Source organism: Poeciliopsis prolifica, unplaced genomic scaffold, assembly GCF_027474105.1.
Source record: "Poeciliopsis prolifica strain line A6 unplaced genomic scaffold, Auburn_PproV2 SCAFFOLD008, whole genome shotgun sequence".
Taxonomy (NCBI): Eukaryota; Metazoa; Chordata; class Actinopteri; order Cyprinodontiformes; family Poeciliidae; genus Poeciliopsis; species Poeciliopsis prolifica.
In genome coordinates this window covers 2,326,752-2,344,708 of record NW_026562383.1, presented here as the reverse complement: position 1 = coordinate 2,344,708, position 17,957 = coordinate 2,326,752, and the positions used below count along the sequence as shown (strand labels likewise).

The 17,957-nt window shown below is 37.6% G+C and overlaps 2 protein-coding genes across 2 annotated transcripts; both read left to right on the top strand.

The window, feature by feature from the left end:
• Positions 1-338: 338 nt before the first annotated feature.
• dcun1d1 (DCN1, defective in cullin neddylation 1, domain containing 1 (S. cerevisiae)) lies at positions 339-5,540 on the top strand. The gene is made up of 7 exons (XM_055033259.1): positions 339-594; positions 1,391-1,604; positions 2,274-2,442; positions 3,193-3,323; positions 3,401-3,483; positions 4,432-4,528; positions 4,628-5,540. Exons 1-7 carry the CDS (start codon positions 592-594, stop codon positions 4,702-4,704), a joined length of 774 nt encoding a protein of 257 aa, XP_054889234.1. The 5' UTR covers positions 339-591; the 3' UTR covers positions 4,705-5,540.
• A 644-nt stretch (positions 5,541-6,184) lies between these two features.
• ccdc39 (coiled-coil domain containing 39) lies at positions 6,185-17,495 on the top strand. The gene is made up of 20 exons (XM_055033257.1): positions 6,185-6,424; positions 7,319-7,438; positions 7,983-8,129; positions 8,202-8,360; positions 8,438-8,530; positions 9,347-9,475; positions 9,585-9,776; positions 9,862-9,965; positions 10,051-10,183; positions 10,451-10,645; positions 10,757-10,921; positions 11,013-11,150; positions 12,176-12,384; positions 13,195-13,312; positions 13,400-13,559; positions 13,677-13,783; positions 15,423-15,563; positions 15,923-16,102; positions 16,199-16,281; positions 17,103-17,495. The coding sequence occupies exons 1-20, from the start codon at positions 6,299-6,301 to the stop codon at positions 17,272-17,274; spliced, it is 2,871 nt and encodes a 956-aa protein (XP_054889232.1). The 5' UTR covers positions 6,185-6,298; the 3' UTR covers positions 17,275-17,495.
• The last annotated feature ends 462 nt before the right edge of the window (positions 17,496-17,957 follow it).

Genomic DNA, 17,957 nt, shown 5'->3' with positions numbered 1-17,957 from the left:
GACGCATTCGAGCTACAGTTGGGAAAATTAAAAAAAAAATAAAAATAAAAGCAGGTCGGAAACCATAGTTTGCAAAATATGTGGTAATTTGTAATACTAACTACAGGCAGAAATAAAAGTGAACTGTTAGAAGGGCTGCTACATTTTATGTACGCTACAGCCATTTTGAACACAAGGCTGCTTGATCTCCTTCCATTTTCCAAACATTTTGTTCTAACATTTCTACCTTTGTCTTTCTCTCTCCTTTTCTCTCTCTCAACACTTCTCTTCCCTTATTTAGGAACTCGGAACTAGGTATTCCGAGCACAACTTGAAAGCTCTTGCGTTCTTACGTCACTTCCGAAAAGTTTTGTATCAGTTTTTAAAATAAACAAAAACTAACATAAGATGTTTGTCTGCGTTGAACAGATATATCCAACTGTTTAATGCAGATTATAAATATAGTTTCACATTTGACACGACTGGCCGTTTGTGTGCGTTTTACTTTTATTTTGAAGCGTAACTTTGCAACCGGAAGAAGGCTTGTAGTTCAGTTTGTAAAAACTCAGTTGCTAGCTGGATGGGAGCGAAGAAAGTCTGCTCGAGACAAACATGGTGAGAAAACAATGTCTTCTTTTGGTTCCTAATAAGAATAGGGGGCTTTTGAGTGGGTTCAATGAGGCACCTGTCCTTACAATAGCGAAAACAAACGTTGCTCGTATTGTTAGCGCTTGGTTAGGTAATTGCCTAACCTCCTGTGTTTAGTTAGCTTACTCTAGGGCAGGAGTGTCTAACTCCAGTCCTCAAGGGCCGGTGTCTTGTAACTTGGAGATGTGCCTCCGCTGCACCTCCTGAACAGAACAATTAAGTCATTAGCAAGGCTCGGGAGAACAAGGAGGAGGTAATTAAGCCATTTCATTGCAGTGTTTTGTACCTGTGGCACATCTAAAAACTGCAGGACATCGGCCCTCGAGGCCTGGAGTTTGAAACCTGTGCTCGAGGGAAACTCCTCACTCTAATTGAAGGTGTTGTAATGGTGAATCTAAACCATAATTAATCCTTAGAATCAGGAATAGAACAATCTTAAAGTTAATATATGTATGAAGGCAAGTAACCTGGTACTTTTAAAATTTAGTTTGTGTTTCAATTAAAATTGGAAGCAAGTACACTTACTGTCTCACTCATTTGAATGTGTCAAAAGCATTTTTAGTTATTTAAATGTAATATTCCATTAATTAAAATTGCAAACGTATGTTAGAATTATAGGTAATTCTTGTTTTTCTTTTTCTTTAAGTGTGATCATAAAATATAAAAGCCAGAAATTTTATGTTTTATGTGCTACATGGAGGCCTTCCAAAAAAAAAGCATCAGCAGTGTATCATTGTGTGTGTTGTGTTTTTCTTCACTGCAGAACAAGCTGAAGTCCCTTCAGAAGGACAAAGTTAGTCAGTTTATCATTTTTACACAATCCAATGAGAAGACTGCGGTGGCCTGCTTGTCTCAGAATGACTGGAAGCTAGACGTTGCCACGGACAAGTTTTTCCAGAACCCAGAGCTCTACGTTTCAAATACTAAGGGGGGCTCGGACAAGAAGAGGCTGGAGCAGCTGTTCAACAGATACAGAGGTAAACAAGATGCAGGGCTTCCCCCATCTTGTAAAGCCTGGCGGGCCACCAGGCTTTACTTGTGCCCCCACCCGGCTAAGAATTGCTTATTTATTTCAATTTTTATCAAATGTTTTTATTTTTTAACAACTCTTTGGTGTTCAGGTATTAATATTCCAATCTTTCAATAATAGATAATTATGAATTGATATTTTAAAATTTTCTGTCAACCTTTAAACATTTTTTAAACTCAAAATAACATGACTGGTTGCTGGTTGAATTAGTGCCCTAGCGCCAAACCGCCATGCTTAGTAAGTTTTGACAATGGCAAATAAAATATTGCCTGGTGATTGAAATTGGTTCAGTGTTCAAAACATTTTTCGGTGTAATAAGTTCATTTTAGGTGCAACAGTGTACTAACTAGTAGTTTTTGTTGTAATTCAACTCAATGGAATTCATTAAAAAGTAGTTTACCAATTCTTAGTCTTTTTTTTTGATTGCTAGAAAGCATTGAGCATTCCTTTCAGATACTATGTTATAATAACTGTGAACACTGATGTTGATCAAGTTTTTTTAAATGTTTTTTTAACTTTAACTCAGCTGTACACCTTTAGCATAACAGTGATCAAATTAAGAACCGGCCAGAAGCACCTATCAAGTAATTCCACGTTTTTCCATTCCTGTTTTTAGAACCTCACGATCACAACAAAATAGGCGTTGACGGGATCCAGCTGTTCTGCGATGACCTGGGTCTGAATCCGGCCAGTATCAATGTCCTCCTCATAGCGTGGAAGTTCAGAGCAGCAACACAGTGCGAATTTTCCAAACAGGAGTTCATGGATGGCATGACCGAACTGGGGTGAGATCATTTTGTTATTTAATTGGTGGGTGGAGAGGGTTCTTTTTGTGAAGCGTTTGTCCACAAAACAGCTGCTTTTCCATTGATCTTAAAATGATGCAAATTGGAATTCTGAAAATAAATTTTCACACCAATAAAAATAATATCATGTCTTTTGATACAAATTTCAGGGTTTCACCAGAAAGCCCAGTAGGAGCTCCAATGGTCTGCCATGGTTTTGAGTAAAAATGTTTCAAGTTTAGAGGAAATTTGAAAATCTGATTAGTCAATTATCTGTGGCATGAAAACATTTGTCCAAAAAATGTTTCAGTAGCCTATTGAGGGCACATGTAAAGCCTGGTGGCCCGCCAGGCTTACAATATACTGGGGAAAACCTGACGTTTTTGCATTGGAATTAGTTTTTTGGCTTTGTTAAAAGTAGTGTATTTCAACAGAAACACCCTTTTTTGCATCATGTTTATCACATGACCCATGTCGTGACATACAATTGGATGTCGCTACTGGTGAAAAACATGAAGAAGACGACAGGAAGTGATAGGATGTAAGAGACGCACAATTTTTAATAATGTGCATCAGTTGAACAAACTAATTTCACGTGATTTTAACTGCATATCTTATTTAATGTAAATACCGCAATTGCGAAATTGTGTGGTGTTTTTTTTCTGACATTAGCGGAATATTGACAAAATTTTGCGCACATTTGTAATGGAAACACTGTTGGTGAAACAAATCCTTTTTGCTCTTTCAAAGGTGTGACAGCACAGAGAAGCTGAAATCTCAGTTGCCAAAGATGGAGATGGAATTAAAGGACCAGGGCAAATTTAAAGGCTTTTACCAGTTTACATTTGATTTTGCCAAGAATCCTGGCCAGAAGGGATTGGGTAAGAATCACCTGCATCCCAGCATGTTGGTTTTGTCCATCACAGTTCTACTGACCTGCTGCTGGTTTTCATCACAGATCTAGATATGGCGATTGCATACTGGAATTTAGTCCTGGCTGGGAGATTCAAGTTCCTGGATTTGTGGAACCAGTTCTTACTTGTAAGTTGAAAATAGTCCGATCAGGCTTTTTAATAATTGATTTCAGCCAGAAAACCGTAGTTTTATGCAATAGGTCACACTCAGGTTGGTCCTGAACACACTCTGCCAGTGCTGAACCATAGTCGTGGCAGCATCATGTTGTAGGTGTGTTTGTTTACAGCAGGGATTTGCTATTTTATGAAGAAATGAGCAGTCACTTTAGTCTCCTGATAAACAAAGTGTGCCACACCTTCCAAATTAATACATATATAGAAATACTTTTTACACACTTTTATTTGCTATTTTGTGTCTATAGTTTAAAACCCTGATCAAACACATCGAAGTTTGTAAAAATCATATTTTGTCATTGGCCGTTTACTTCTTGTTACTTCCATCACAGTAACACATTTTGCTTGACGATAAATTGTCCCAGAGGTTATTGTGATAATAATTTATATTGCTGTTTTGAGAACAATTTCAAGTTATATAATGTCTAGAAATATATTTTCATAGATCAATACAATATAAATGTTAATGGGCTTTTAACAGTAGAACTGGAAGACATTTGAAATATCCCAAATAAATAAAACAGCATAAACGACAAATATATTGGATGATGAAGTAAACATAACTCTTTCAAAAGCAAAGGGAAGTTGAGACCAAAGCACCAGACTGAAGACTTTTGTCATCCAGCTTTTAGTAGAGAAACAGAGAGAAAAAAGAAAACAATAACTTGAAATGATTGAGTTTTAATTCATCATGCAATTAACTGATTTATTTATTGTGACAGGCCTGTTTCTGGTTTCTCAGTAGTATACGCATACCTGTAACTACCTGTGAAGTTTCTCTAAAGCAGTGGGCTGAAATGAAAAGTCATTAACAACTCACAAATTGGGGAGAAAAAAGAAAATAGAAATTTGTTTAGATGAGTTTTCTCTGTAATTGCTAATATTTTGCATTTGATTACAGGAACACCACAAAAAATCTATTCCTAAGGACACCTGGAATCTCTTATTAGACTTCAGCACAATGATCACAGATGACATGTCCAATTATGATGAAGAAGGTCAGGGAAACTGCTCACCCAATGATCCGGATAGAAAATCCTTCAACCATTTTTTTTTTTGGGCAAATCTTCATGTTCTGCCTTGTTCTTCCCCAACAGGAGCCTGGCCTGTCCTCATAGATGACTTTGTAGAATTTGCACGGTCGCACATCGGGACCAAAAGCTCCACAGTTTGAGGTTCAACTGATGGAAGAGTTCACAGTTTGTTGAGCATACCAAGCAGGGATTATGACGCCTTTTCAAACACTCAGGACTTCTCTGATGAGTTTTTTCACATGAGAGACTTTATATAAGTGTGTTTGTAACCTGCAGAGGGAAAAATAAAGGCTCATCTTTGTTGTTTGTGGTGGATGAGTTTAAAGACTTCAGGATGTTTTATGTGCGCTCAAGGCAGCTGGAGAGCCATCACCGTTTCCCGGTTATGCTCATCTTTAAAGAATACGTGGATTTACTTTGAAATTCAATGGTAAATTCTTGGCTTCTTAAAGGGATATTGTATTTTAATACTGATGTACATTTCTTGTTCTGTTTGTTTTTTTGTGTGTGTTATGATGCATTTGTAAGTCAAGCCAGTTTAAAGCACTGGAATTTTTAAACATGGTACTGTTTAAAAATAATTAAGGGATAAATAAAAGTGACCATCTGCTCTCATTTTTTAGCCTCATTTTAAGATGTCTACTTAGTGGAAGCAGCATGAATTAGTCATACGTTTCAGTTTTAAATACAGAATTTTAAAACATCTTATTTTTGAATCTCACATTTGTGGCATACTTGTGGACGTATGTCTGCAGACATTATCTTCGATTCATAAAAATATCCCCTTCTGATCTGTGCCCATTGTGCATTGTTGAATTTTTTTTTTTTTTACATAGCTAAAATAAATTGGAAATAACCATGTTTATTGTTGCATGTATTTAAAAAAGTTTGTATATTTTATATTTAGTAACTAAAGGCTTATTCAAAAAATTATTAATGAACACAAGGTTATGTGTAAAATAAAATTAATCACAGATTTCATTGTTCAGTCATATTTGTGATGCAGTACATCATGTGTTGCTGCACATAATACTAATGATGCAATTTCATATGTATTTGTTAAATTATGTTTCTTATTTACAAACGGTGTAATACTGATGTTCCTTGTTTTCATTTGTAGCTTTGGAACACATGGCCATTTGTGATCATTGTTGCAATTTTTGGAACATAATCATTTAAGTTTCCTAGTTTTATTTTTAACTGAGGGGTAATCAAGCCACTTTTTAAAAATCTATTTACCAAAAATTGTGAATTGTTTATGATCTTGTAAAGGATGCATTTAGGTGATTGTGTCACCTTTTTGTTATATTTCTTGTTGAAGACACACAAAATAGGCAATTTCTCTTGTTTATTTAGCCATTATATTGTCGTTTTGAATAACATAATTTGACTTGTTATAAAATCTATCACTTTCAGTTATGATTAATATTTACAGATCAGACTTGAGAATTGTGTTATTTAATAATTTGTAGTCAACAATATAATCTAATGTAAGTGTTTATTTTTAAACAATTCGGGACAAATTGAAGTACAAATTTGATCATGTGTTAAAACTTTTTGATCACCAGAGAAACAGCAAGACGTCGTTTCCTTGTCGCGCGCAGCCCTCTTGTGGTGACGTAAGCGCGTTCGGTTGCCAAGGGCGACTACTAACAGCGTAAAGGACAAAAACTGCTTCCCTATCGTTTCAGGGCGTTTCGGGAGACTTCGCTGTCAAGCGGGACAGAAAAAAAAATGGCTAGCTCTAATGTTGATCAGTTTAGTGACCCTGAGTTTGAGAAAATATTATATGAAATTGGCTGGGATTATAGCTACACTCTTCCTGAACTGAGCGACGTCAACAGAGCGCTGCTGGAGGAGGTAAGGCAGTAAATCCCTCCTCGAGCTCCCTTTGTGCGCGCTGCATACTTTACTCAACTGTACAATTAGCTTAAGCGAAGTATAGATATCTGTCCAGTGGCTAAATATGAGCATTAGAAGTCCAACTGTAGCAAAACTTTTGACAGCCGTTTGTCAGTTACTTGAGAAGTAGAAGTAAACTTGCCAAACAATGTAATTTACATTGAAATGTGTTTTTCTTTCTTGTTTAATTTGAAGGATATTTTGTTCATTTTTGGAAGTTGTTTCTCAGGCATTTTCTTGCTGTCTTTTGTTCACTTAATGGAGCATTAACTCTAATTGGGGGCCTGCCGTAGCAATACATAGGGACAGCCGTTTGAAACATTTATCAGTTATATTTACCATCGGTTACAACTGCCGAAACGCAGAGTGTAACTGACACGAAGTGTCGCTCCGTTAGAGTGAGAGTTGGGGTGAATTTTTGATTGGTTTAACCCAATCAGTGTTACACAGGGGATCAGTGAGGCCCTTTAAAATGAAGCTTATTGAAAATGTCAAAATAAAAGCTTCAATACTCCTCTCAGGTTTGTGCTGGAGGTAAGATGAGGGGATGGTGGTGAAAAACTTACTTTTCTGGTTCCAATAGACACTAAAGTAAAACAGGCTGAATTTACTGTAAGTATTTTATTCAAGCATTATTACGTTTGAGTTTCAACATGACAAAACTGTATCCTTTCATCCTTGTATCAACAGTTCAGTATGCTGCTGGTGGTGTAATGGCATGTATTGTATATTTCTGTCACTGTTTGGACCCTATATCTACAGTCCACCTGTTTATTATCATTGACCATGTCCATCTCTTAAAATTGATGTTGTAGTTTCAGTTTCTGATTTCTATGGCTTTGTCGAGAACAGATTTATAAAGCTGAGATGGCCGTTATGCGAGAGGATAATAAAATTAAGGAAATTAGAGATCGACAACAGCTTGTTAATGAAGAACTCCAGAGAGATACGCTACAGCTGGTTAACACTGAGGTGAGTGTGTTGGAACTAACCTTATGTTATAAATGTGCCACATACACTGGCTTTTCAAAGTACACGCCAATATTAAATGATCAGGTTATTGTGATATAAATAATGGAAATGTTTCCACCTGTGTTGTGACACATATTCTGTACAATTTCACTTTGAAGTGAATTCCTGCGTTGACCCAGTTGCATAACCGTGCACATAAGTAAACATACAGACTCAGCTTTTTGTCTTCTTGACTCCCTATCTGTTGTTATTTATAATCTGATTAAACTGCAGTAGAGACCAGCCATCTTAGTAGTAGGACATAGCCTCCCATAGCTGACACCACTGAGTGCACAGAAGTTGCAAGTCGATTTACAGTCAGGAAAATCCTGAAACGTTTCTGTCAGAATTATGCTGGATATTCATGATGACACTGAATATCAGAGCCAAAAATTGTGGGAAATATAAGAAAGCAGAAACTGTCTGATTGTGGGTCAGTGTCTGTCCGTTGTTTTAGACGTACAGCCGAGTTATGTTATCACATTGTCTTTTTGACTGCGTACAGGCTCTGTTGAAGGCAAACGAAAAAGAGCTGGAGGTGATGAAGCATCTGAAAGCGCTGACAGTGAGAGAGCTGGAGCGCTACGGTCAGATGACAGCTCGGGCCGAAAGAGAGATCAAGTCTTCATACGACAAGATGGACAGGATAGAGGTCTGAACACTGCATGACTTGAAGAAGAGAAGAAGCGAAATGTGCCTCTGATTCTTCTTTCTGTGTCTTCAGAAAAGCCAGCTAAAGGCAACGCAGACTCTGGAGGAGCTGCGGCTTCAGATGGACCTGGACGAACAGACCATGGAGAACCTCTTATTGGAGGCGGCTCAAAAGGACGAGGACTTAATGGTCATCACGAAATACGCCCAAATGGACGAGCATAAGATCAAGGTTGTTAAGTAACACTTGTAGCTTCGCCGTCATCCTTGTATCTCCTCAGCTAATCTCCATCTGTGTGTCTCATTTAGTCGCTCATTCTGACTATAGAGAAGAGGACTCTGGAGGTCAAAGAAAAGCGCAAAGCACTTGACAAAGAGCTAACAGAAACTAGGTCTACCCAGGTAATGTAATAACACACAGCAATCACACTGCGCATGTTACTGAATGTATTAGTTTGGTATGGAAAACATTGATCTGGCATTTGTTTCAATATTCCATTTACTTTGTGGTCCTTCTTTCTTTTTTTGGCTGAGTCAAAATTAGGCTGCATTCGGAGTTAATCTATTGATTAACGATTGTTTGTGTAATCGATTAATCTATTGATTATTGATTCATTGTTTTTAAAAAATTGGCACATTTTATAAAAATGTGCCAGTTTTAAAAAAGAAAAGGTCAATCTGCAGATTTTTATTTAACCACCTTAGCTTTTATTATGCAACATGCAATAAAAGATGCAAATAAACAAGTGATTCAATTGATTTTTTAAACAGGAAAATAGTTTTTTTTTAAGTGAAGCCTAACAAGGAATGTCTTATGTTTCACTTATAACATGACATTTTCCCATGTTTAAGGAAAATAATACCAGTGAGCTAATACTTTTTCATCAATATTAAGGAAGTATTTGATTAAAAAATATCCTACATCTTGGGGAAAAGTTACTTCTAAGTTACGCTTGTCTTATTTCAAATGTACTGAGAAAATTGTACTAGAAACAAGAGCACAAATGCATGGTAAGATTTTGTGTTTTTGTAGTGTTCTTTCAGCAAATGTGCTTTCTTTGAGCCTGCATATTGCAATTAACAAATAATGGATTATTAAGTTATTTGACAATTATTTCAGTAATTGATTACTCATGATTAAAACGACTAATAGTTCCATCGGTAATTTGGAGGCCTTCTTTGTAGTTCTCTATTATTCTGAATATTCTGTCCATGCAGCTAGCGTTGGATAGGACCATAGAGAGCATTCAGAAAGCTCGCGCTGAGATTCAGCACCTCTTCCACCTGTGTGAAAACACCATCAAACAGAAAAAGCAACTCGACTCAGACATGGAGAGATGCTCAATTGTAAGATGTCTACAACCGGCTTTACTTAGGTGTATTTCTACACCAAACGGGACTTTTGCAACAAAACCTTATTGTTTTTTTCTATTTTTAACTTCTCTGTTCATTACAGCAAATTGCTCAGGGCAGGCAGAAAACCAGGGAAAAGAACATCTGTGTCGCAGAAATGAAGCACAAGCTGGATACGGAAAGGAGCAACATCAGAGAGCTGCAGAGGAACATCGCCTCGGCGAGGATGCAGAAGGCCATCCTACGCCAGGAGCTGAAGAAACACCAGGAAAACCTGGGCAGGATGCAGGTTGAGGTCAGTTTCTCAAAGCACACGCCGCTCTTCTTTGCTTTTGTCATTCGTGATTTGTAATTTTTTTAAAGACTTGTTTATCCTGCAGCTTGATAGTTACAAGAGCACGCTGCATCAAAACAGGTGCGATATGAAGTCTATTACATCCCAAATCTCCAAGATGAAGATGGACATCGACATCAACAACGAAAGGTCAGTGAGACATATGAGGAGGCATCTCTGAACCCTGCATGTTACTGTACCGTGCAGTGTGTGTGTGTGCATGTGTGTGCTGTAGGTTAGTAGAGGCCCAGGCCTACCACGCTGCACTGCAGGAGAAGCTGAGGATTGTGACAGAGGGCGCTCTGAATGAGGAGGAGAGAGCCGCGCACATGGAGCAGATCCTGATGGAGACAGAACAGTACATGAAGGTGTGTCGCCGGAACGCCGACAACCTACTGCTCTCATCTTAAGAAAGAAAACAAAAAAAGCCCTTTATTCTCAGCTTGTCTGTGTCCAGACATATTTATTAACTTTTACTTTATTTTCACCTGAAACCAAATTAGCACATTAATCCATAAAATATTTTAAATTGAAATTTTCTTCTTTTTTTTTGTCTACATTTATCTTTATGTATGAAAAAGATGTTCTTTGTTATTCATTCAGCCAGTCTAATATTCCTTCCTTCCCTCCTACAGATGCTGGCAGCTCAGCAGCACGAGCTCATGGATGAGCTGTTCCGCCAGAGACAAAATTTCCAAAGTGCCAAAGCGAAGGAGAAGAATCTAATAGCCCTGGTGTCCAAGAATAAGTTCACCATATCTAACTTGGTGACCCAGGTCACTAAGATGGAGAACACACTCATCAGACACCAGATGATGAACAACAATCAGGCATGTTGAAAAATAATTATACGCACAAATGCAGCACCCTGCACTCAGACTGTTCAGCTTTTCCTATTCTAGTTAGTATTTCAATTTGGTTCTCTGCTCTGCTCTGGGTAGGAGGCAAAGATACTGATGCTTCACAGGAAAGTAGCTCAGCTGTCAGGAGCCATTCGCACAGATGAAACCGAGATGCTGGAGGTGAAGGTTAAAGAGCTGACTTCCAATCTGGAAGACAAGCAGGAGACGACCAAAATCCTCAAGAATGCACTCAAAGAATGTGAGGTCTGTCTGAAAAACACTTCCTCATAGATTTCCCTTTAAAGTTCCAGTGGAGTTATTACATTTTACATATGTGGGAGTGTGTCTCTGGCAGCTCGATATCCGCTGTGCGAGGAAAGAGATGGAGAAGCTAGAGGCTCAGAAGAGAGACCTGACTGAAGAGGTTGACTGCCTGTTGGTGCTTTGCGTCAACAAAGAAAAGGAGTTGAAGAAGCTCAAACTGAAGAGGCAGGTGAGTGGGGTGCCATTCCAGATACCGTTAAATGTTAAGCATCTAAAGAGGGAACAATGCGCCAGGGGAAACTAACTCAGAATCGTTTTTGGCTGGCTTAAACAATAAGAAGCAGTTCTTACTGTATTTTTATACCTTTTTTCCTTTGTGAAATTAAATTACGCCAGTATCGTCCAAACATTTTGGTCCAGAATCCCAAAGTTGAAAGTATTCACTGGCCATATTGTGTTTCTAACTTATGCTAAATCATGGTGTTGTGCTTTTTTTCACCTGCTCAGCAATAAATGAAGCCAAGCAACATTTTACAGAAACATAGAGGAAATTTCTTTTGTCTTAATAAAAGGCAGGCAGATTCTTAACTTTTCAAGTCAGCTTTTCTTTTCAGTTCATTTGATCTAGAAAGCTTATTCTGAGAAACAAAAGTGAGACATTTTTTCAACAAAAACAACTTCTATTAACCAATACAAAATTAAATAGAATTAATTTTTGAGAAAAAAAAAGTACTAGATATTTAAATTCTTACTTTAAAGGAGGGGGGAAGCACAGGTATTTAGAGAAATTACTATATGCCAAATGTCTTCTGTTAAAAATGTTTAAATGTGTCAAACTATCAATTTCTTCAACTTTGCAATTATGTTAATTTGTCACACCAAATCTCAAAAGATGCATCAAAATGTGCGGTTTTAACATGAAGGAAATTTAAATACTTTGGTGAAGTGTCTGTTCATTTCTACAAAAAAATGGGTAAATTTATGTGAGCACAATCAACAGTAAATGTCTTACATGAGTCTAAAGCATGAAAATATTGAGTCATATTGAATTCAATCCGTACATTAATTGTTCTTCACTAGGATCATTATATCTGCTCACGTAGGATCATAAAAGAAATTATTTGAGATGGTTTTGTTTTGAACTAAAGACAGGATTGTCTGAGTCTTTGTCTTTGTGGAAAAAAAGTGCATAGTGTGGGTATTGGGGGGAAATAATCATGAAACATATCAAGTTATTTGTGGATTTTCCATCAGGACGGCTTAGTGAACAACAACCTTTTGAAGACAGAGGTGAAGCGCATCAGGGATATCATCTATATAGACGCGGACAACATGATGTCATGGGAGGCGAGAAAGTTAGAGCTGGAGAAAGCCATGAAAGAGCGGGAGGAAGATATTCACGTTTACTCCGAAATGCTCAAACATCAGCTCAAGATTACCGAGCAGGACAGGCAGAAACTGAGGTAAGAAAACCTGTGCTCTACAGGCTCTGCATTTATCGTATCATTTGTCATTTATTGTAAAAAAAAAGGCCTTTGCACAAAATTTATCACGTCGTCGTGATAAATGTCAGTTATTGAAAAAGAACAAAACTGACAGTGTGATTGAAAGTTATTTTGTTTTCAATAAATATCATTCAATTTGAAAATATGATTAAACGCAGTCACAGTGAGCAGCTTAGTGATATAAATCACACTTTTTAAAGTACGAAACCTGTTTAAAAATGGGAATGTTTTTCCCATTTACAATAGTGCGAGAGGAAGAGATGTGTCAATCAATAAATCAGTTAATTGAGTGTATTTGTATAGCACATTTCAGCAACAAGTCAGTTTATAGTCTTGAAAACATAAAAACATCATAAACACATTTATTATATAATCATCAACTGTGAAAATCAGTTGCAAGCATTACATTTTGTCAGGTGCCATCGTTAAAATCAATAAACATCAAATGTGTTGGTCAGTGTAACCTTTAATATGGGTCAAAAGTAACTTAACATGTTTCTTGATTTAAACTCAGTGTTTTGGCTGTTTTGCAGTTTTCTGGAAGTTTGTTCCAGATTTGATGCTACAAATGCAGAGCCAGAATAAATAACAAATAGTTGTTTTTTATTCATCAATACCTCAAAATAAAACAGTAAAATTTTAAGACCTTATCGCTCATTGCTGCTGCACATAAAAATGATGCTTTAATGTGCTATTTTAATAATTTTTTTAATTAAAAGTTTACATAAATGACATGTTGGGTTGATTTGTCCTTTTATTCTGTTCCAGCGTTGAATTAAATGAAGAATTATCTAAAGTGGAAGCGGTGAAGAACCGCTTTGAGATCATGGAAAGTTCACTGGCGGGCTCTGACGACGAGAAGTCCCAGATTTACTACATCACTAAGGTGAGACACCTTTCACACCCACGGAGCCTGTCGTCTTCCCTGCCCACCAGAAACGTCTTGATTTGTGCTGCGTGTTTTCTCCACCAGGCCTCGCTAGACAAAGAGGAACTCAGACGAAAGTCAGAAGAAATGAAGTTGTACATCCACAAGATGGAGCTTGAAACCAGGGCTCTGGAGAACACCATCCAGTTGTTTTCTGGTCGCTGCTCTGATTACAGCAGCGGCCTCAGCAAAATGAAGAAATTCAGTACGTATGTGTGGAGGGAAATTCTGGAAACGGAAACACGGCGCTTGTGAAAGTTGTGCGATTGCTGTAATAACCTTATGTTTTGGTCAAAACCAATACTGATTATGTCTGTTTAAGGTGAAGAGTACCAGGAAAAGGTGCAGCTGGAGGAACAGCTGAAGGCCACCGAGAGAACAGTGAAGTTTAAGAAGCAGCAAATTCAAGAGCTCCACCGGGAAATTCAGGTTCTGTGAAAAACAAGTCAGCTGCTTCCTATAGGCCTTAGGCAAAAAGCAAGTGCATGTCAGAAACTGGTAAACAAAAATATTAACATAAATTGAAGCTCTGACCATTCATATGACTTATTTTAAAAATATATTTAGCATTGAGATGCTATTCTAGGCTTGAATAGCTTTGCTGATTGGCTAATTCCTTTTAGCACAACTTGAACACAACAGCAGTGTTTTCCAGACTGATTTTTGAAGCAGAAATTTTCCCCCACTTGTCCATCGTTGCCGTTTGCAGATGTCACTAATGCATCACATTTATCTAGTTACAGGGCCGGCCCAGACTTCCATGGGGCTCTAAGCAAAATGTGGTTTTGGGGCCCTCTAGTTCTGCTAACAATGTTATCAATCAGCAGTCCGATCATTAGGTCATTCACACACTTGCTATGAACTTATTGCATCTCTACCAGTGCTGTTTACATTTATATACATGTATAAGAGGATACATTTATTGGCCAACTGATTTATCGACCAGTTGATTTCTGGGCGCCGATTTCCTTAATTTTGGGGGATCGTAATTGGCTGATACTTACACGTGAAGCCCATTTTATCCCCTAATCTTATCTTCATCAGCAAAGGTTTAATATTCACCCCGTTGTTACCAACTCAGTGACTTTCTTACTATATTTAGTGACATTTCAGACAAAAAAAATTTTATATCAGCCAAAATCAAAATCGTCAGGTCAGGCTTTTTAAAAATCAGTTACCAGGGATCGGCCAGAAAACTGCAATTGATGCAGCTCTACACACATATTCATGACAACCTTTGATTAAATAAATTTCTCTTAAGCATTAGTCCAATAGCTAAAAATGTCATTTGAGTCTTTCTCCCCTGAGAATGTGGATCGGTACCGGTACTGGACTGATACTGAGCCTTCAAATGATTTTAACAGAAGTTTCAGATAACTCAGAAGTTGATGTAAAAATAATGTTTGTTTTAGCCACAAACGATGAAGCTCAGCAACAAACACCTACAGGCTAGAGCAGCTCATCCATGTAGCAGCCATGTAGCCAGTCACCCGGACGCCCAGGAGCAATTCATTGTTTTTCTTTTTATCCATGAAATAAGAATGGGGCTCTAAACGGCTGATTGGCTAATCGAGCGGCTGTTTAATTTGCTTTGCCTTGGGCCGGCCCTGTCTAGTTATATAAACTAATTAGAAAAATACTGATGTTTCTCTTTCTCGTGATGATTTTCTGCTTACAGCTAATAAAAACACAACATTTAAAATTAGAATATTACATGAACCAGAACAAACCTACTTTTAAAAACAGAAATGAAAAGTATATATGATAGGTGCTCAAAGGTTGTTATCTTCAAAAGGCACTTTTGATCTGACAATCAAAGAGTCATTGTGGTGTATATTCTAATTTGTGGAATAGCGGTGCTGTTATCCATGTTATTCTTATTCATGTTCTCATTTCCTGTATGTGGAAATAATTGTTAGTTTATTTCAAAATCCTGCTGAGAATATCATGACTTCAATAGCCCAGCTCTGGTTCTCATGTCACACCCATCTGGTGTGAATCTCTGGGTGAAAGCCTTTGTGCCTTTTTTTTTTTTTGTGTGTGTCTTTCTATCTGCCTCCATTTCCAGGAAATGAACAGCACCTGGGAGAGCCTCATTCTAGAAGAGAAGGTGGAGAAGGAAAAGATACATCACCTACAGCTTCTTATTTCTAATGTGAACAAAGAAGCAGCTTCTTTGCAAGGGAGAGTTGTCAGAGTCTTGAATCAGGTTGGAGAAGAAGTTGTGACACTTTGATAAACACTTTTTACATCCATCTGTACCGGCAGTTGGAACAGAATAAGATACAGGTTTCCAATATCTGTGTCAAACACATTGATTTTCTGTCTATCTATCACAAAATACAAATTACAGAATACAAATAGATAATAGATAAGAGTTGGATATGTATTCACAAGTACCTAAATAAATTGTCCAGTAGAACTTCCTAACACTTTATTTGAACTTTCACCTGACATTATTCTGCTAAAGTCTTGGATAGATTTTAAAAATGTTTTATCAGTCAAATTCCTGAGGTTTATTATAAATTATTGTCTGTTGTTTTTCTTTGTTGTTGTTTTTTATTTTAGTTCACCAAACTGACCAGAGAAGTTCGCTCAGCACAAAGCACTCAAAGTGAAACTGTTGAGGAGCAAGACATCAAACTGAAAGAGTTAAAGCACTTCAACAAATCTATCAACAATCTGTTGAATAAGGCCATGATGGAGAATCCTGATCTCAGACCTGTTCTGGAGGAATGCTTTCAGAAGGTGCAGATAAGACGCTCTGCATTATTTAGCATGATTCAGGAATCTAGTATGACAGGACCATTAAAGTTTACTGCTCCTCTCTTCTGTTTCTCTCAGGCCAATATTCAGTGTCCACCTCTAACCACCAGCAGCCAGGGGAGCTTCAAGATAAGCTCTGCTCAAAGCTCCCTGTCTTCCAGGTCACTCTTTATTTCTGTGGTTTGTGTTGCAAATGTCTGATATAAATAGACATTAGGTTTGCTTTCAGATGAGAGAACTGCGGCCCTACTTAGGAAAATTGGCGTTAATAGTTTACGTCATGCAACAAGTAACTTGCCACCATCAGTGTGTGCGTGAATGGGTGAATGACTGTAGTGTGAGTCGCTTTCAAGTCCTCTGGACCTGATAAGGTGCTACACCAGTACAAAGTCATTCACCACGTGAACTCTGGGATGCTTTGAATGGATATGTACAAGTAGGACGTACTGTGAAAGTTCCACAGGAAACGAATGGAGAGGAAGCTACGACGTCTTGCATGTATCGACTCCATTCAAGTGCAAATTTATCAGCAGTTGGGTGGACAGCCCCTTTATTTTTCACCACTGGCTCACTTTTGTTGCCAATCCATGTATGATCTGGGTAAAAAGAACCTTTTAAGCATGGCACTATGGGAGTAATTGCAGAAATCTACAAACAGACCCAGAAAATTTCACAATTTTTGTTATCCTTGACTGTAATACAACCACTCCCATTTTTATATATTTTTTTTCCAGTCTTAAATTCCATTCAGTGTGTGTATGAACAGTCTTAAATTCGACTTTCTGAAACATGTATATATCCTGTTTCTGCTTCTACTGCGCAACCAAATATTAAATCCACAAGAAATCAAAACTTAAGTATTATCAATTTTTTTAAGAAAACCAACACCCTTCAAATAAACGATTAAAGCTCTCAATCATTTTGATGTTCATGACTTTGATGAGTGGCTCTGACAACTTGGTGTCTTCCTGATGTCTTCTAGGTCTTCTGCGTCATCATCTAGCAGCAGCCATTCAGCGTCTGTCTCGCCTTGGGTAAAAACGGTGACCCTGGACCTGGATCTGAGTGGTGCCTATCCTGTCTCTTCTCCTAAAAGTCCCAGCTCTCCAAGCAGCAGTGACAGCAACTCCAGCAAAAAGACGAAGAAGCCGTAGCTGGATGTGTTTCTGACCTCCCACTAAGATAAAGCTCATTTTTTTTAATTTTGTAAAATCAAAAATGTTGATTTTACATGGATTTTTCATTCCTTACAGATGTGAAGTTTTGTGCATTGTTCATAAATATGTAATATGTTTTGCCCAGTTTAGGTTGCTGTAGTTTTCTGAGTTATTATCTTTTGAACGCAAAGACACACCAATAAAAGTAAAAAGATCAATCTTTTCTTTAATGTTTTTATTTCAAGTTGCTAAAGGCTAGAAAGTGCATAAATAACTTCAGTGACATCATTTATTCACTGCAATTTGTTTACTACAAACTCTTTTTGATTAGCTCCAGCCTCTTTGTCTCTAGTTTGACCTGAAACATCTTTAATAATTTCACAAGAGAGCGTTAGCTGGTGTTAGCTGGCGTTAGCTGGTGTTAGCTGGTGTTAGCCGGTGTTAGCTGGTGTTAGGGGCCAATGTTGATCTTGTCTGAAATCTGTGGTCATGCAAATCTGTGGCGAACTTGGAAACCTCATCTCTGAGGAGGAGCTTCATCTCGAAGGCGGAGCTAGGTCCATCTAGACCTTTTTCATAGCTGAATCAAAGGACTTCTCAAACATGAATGAAAGAATCAAAGCAACAGTCCAGGTATATTTTCTGATGAAAGAATGACATCATAACATGTAAAGCTCAAA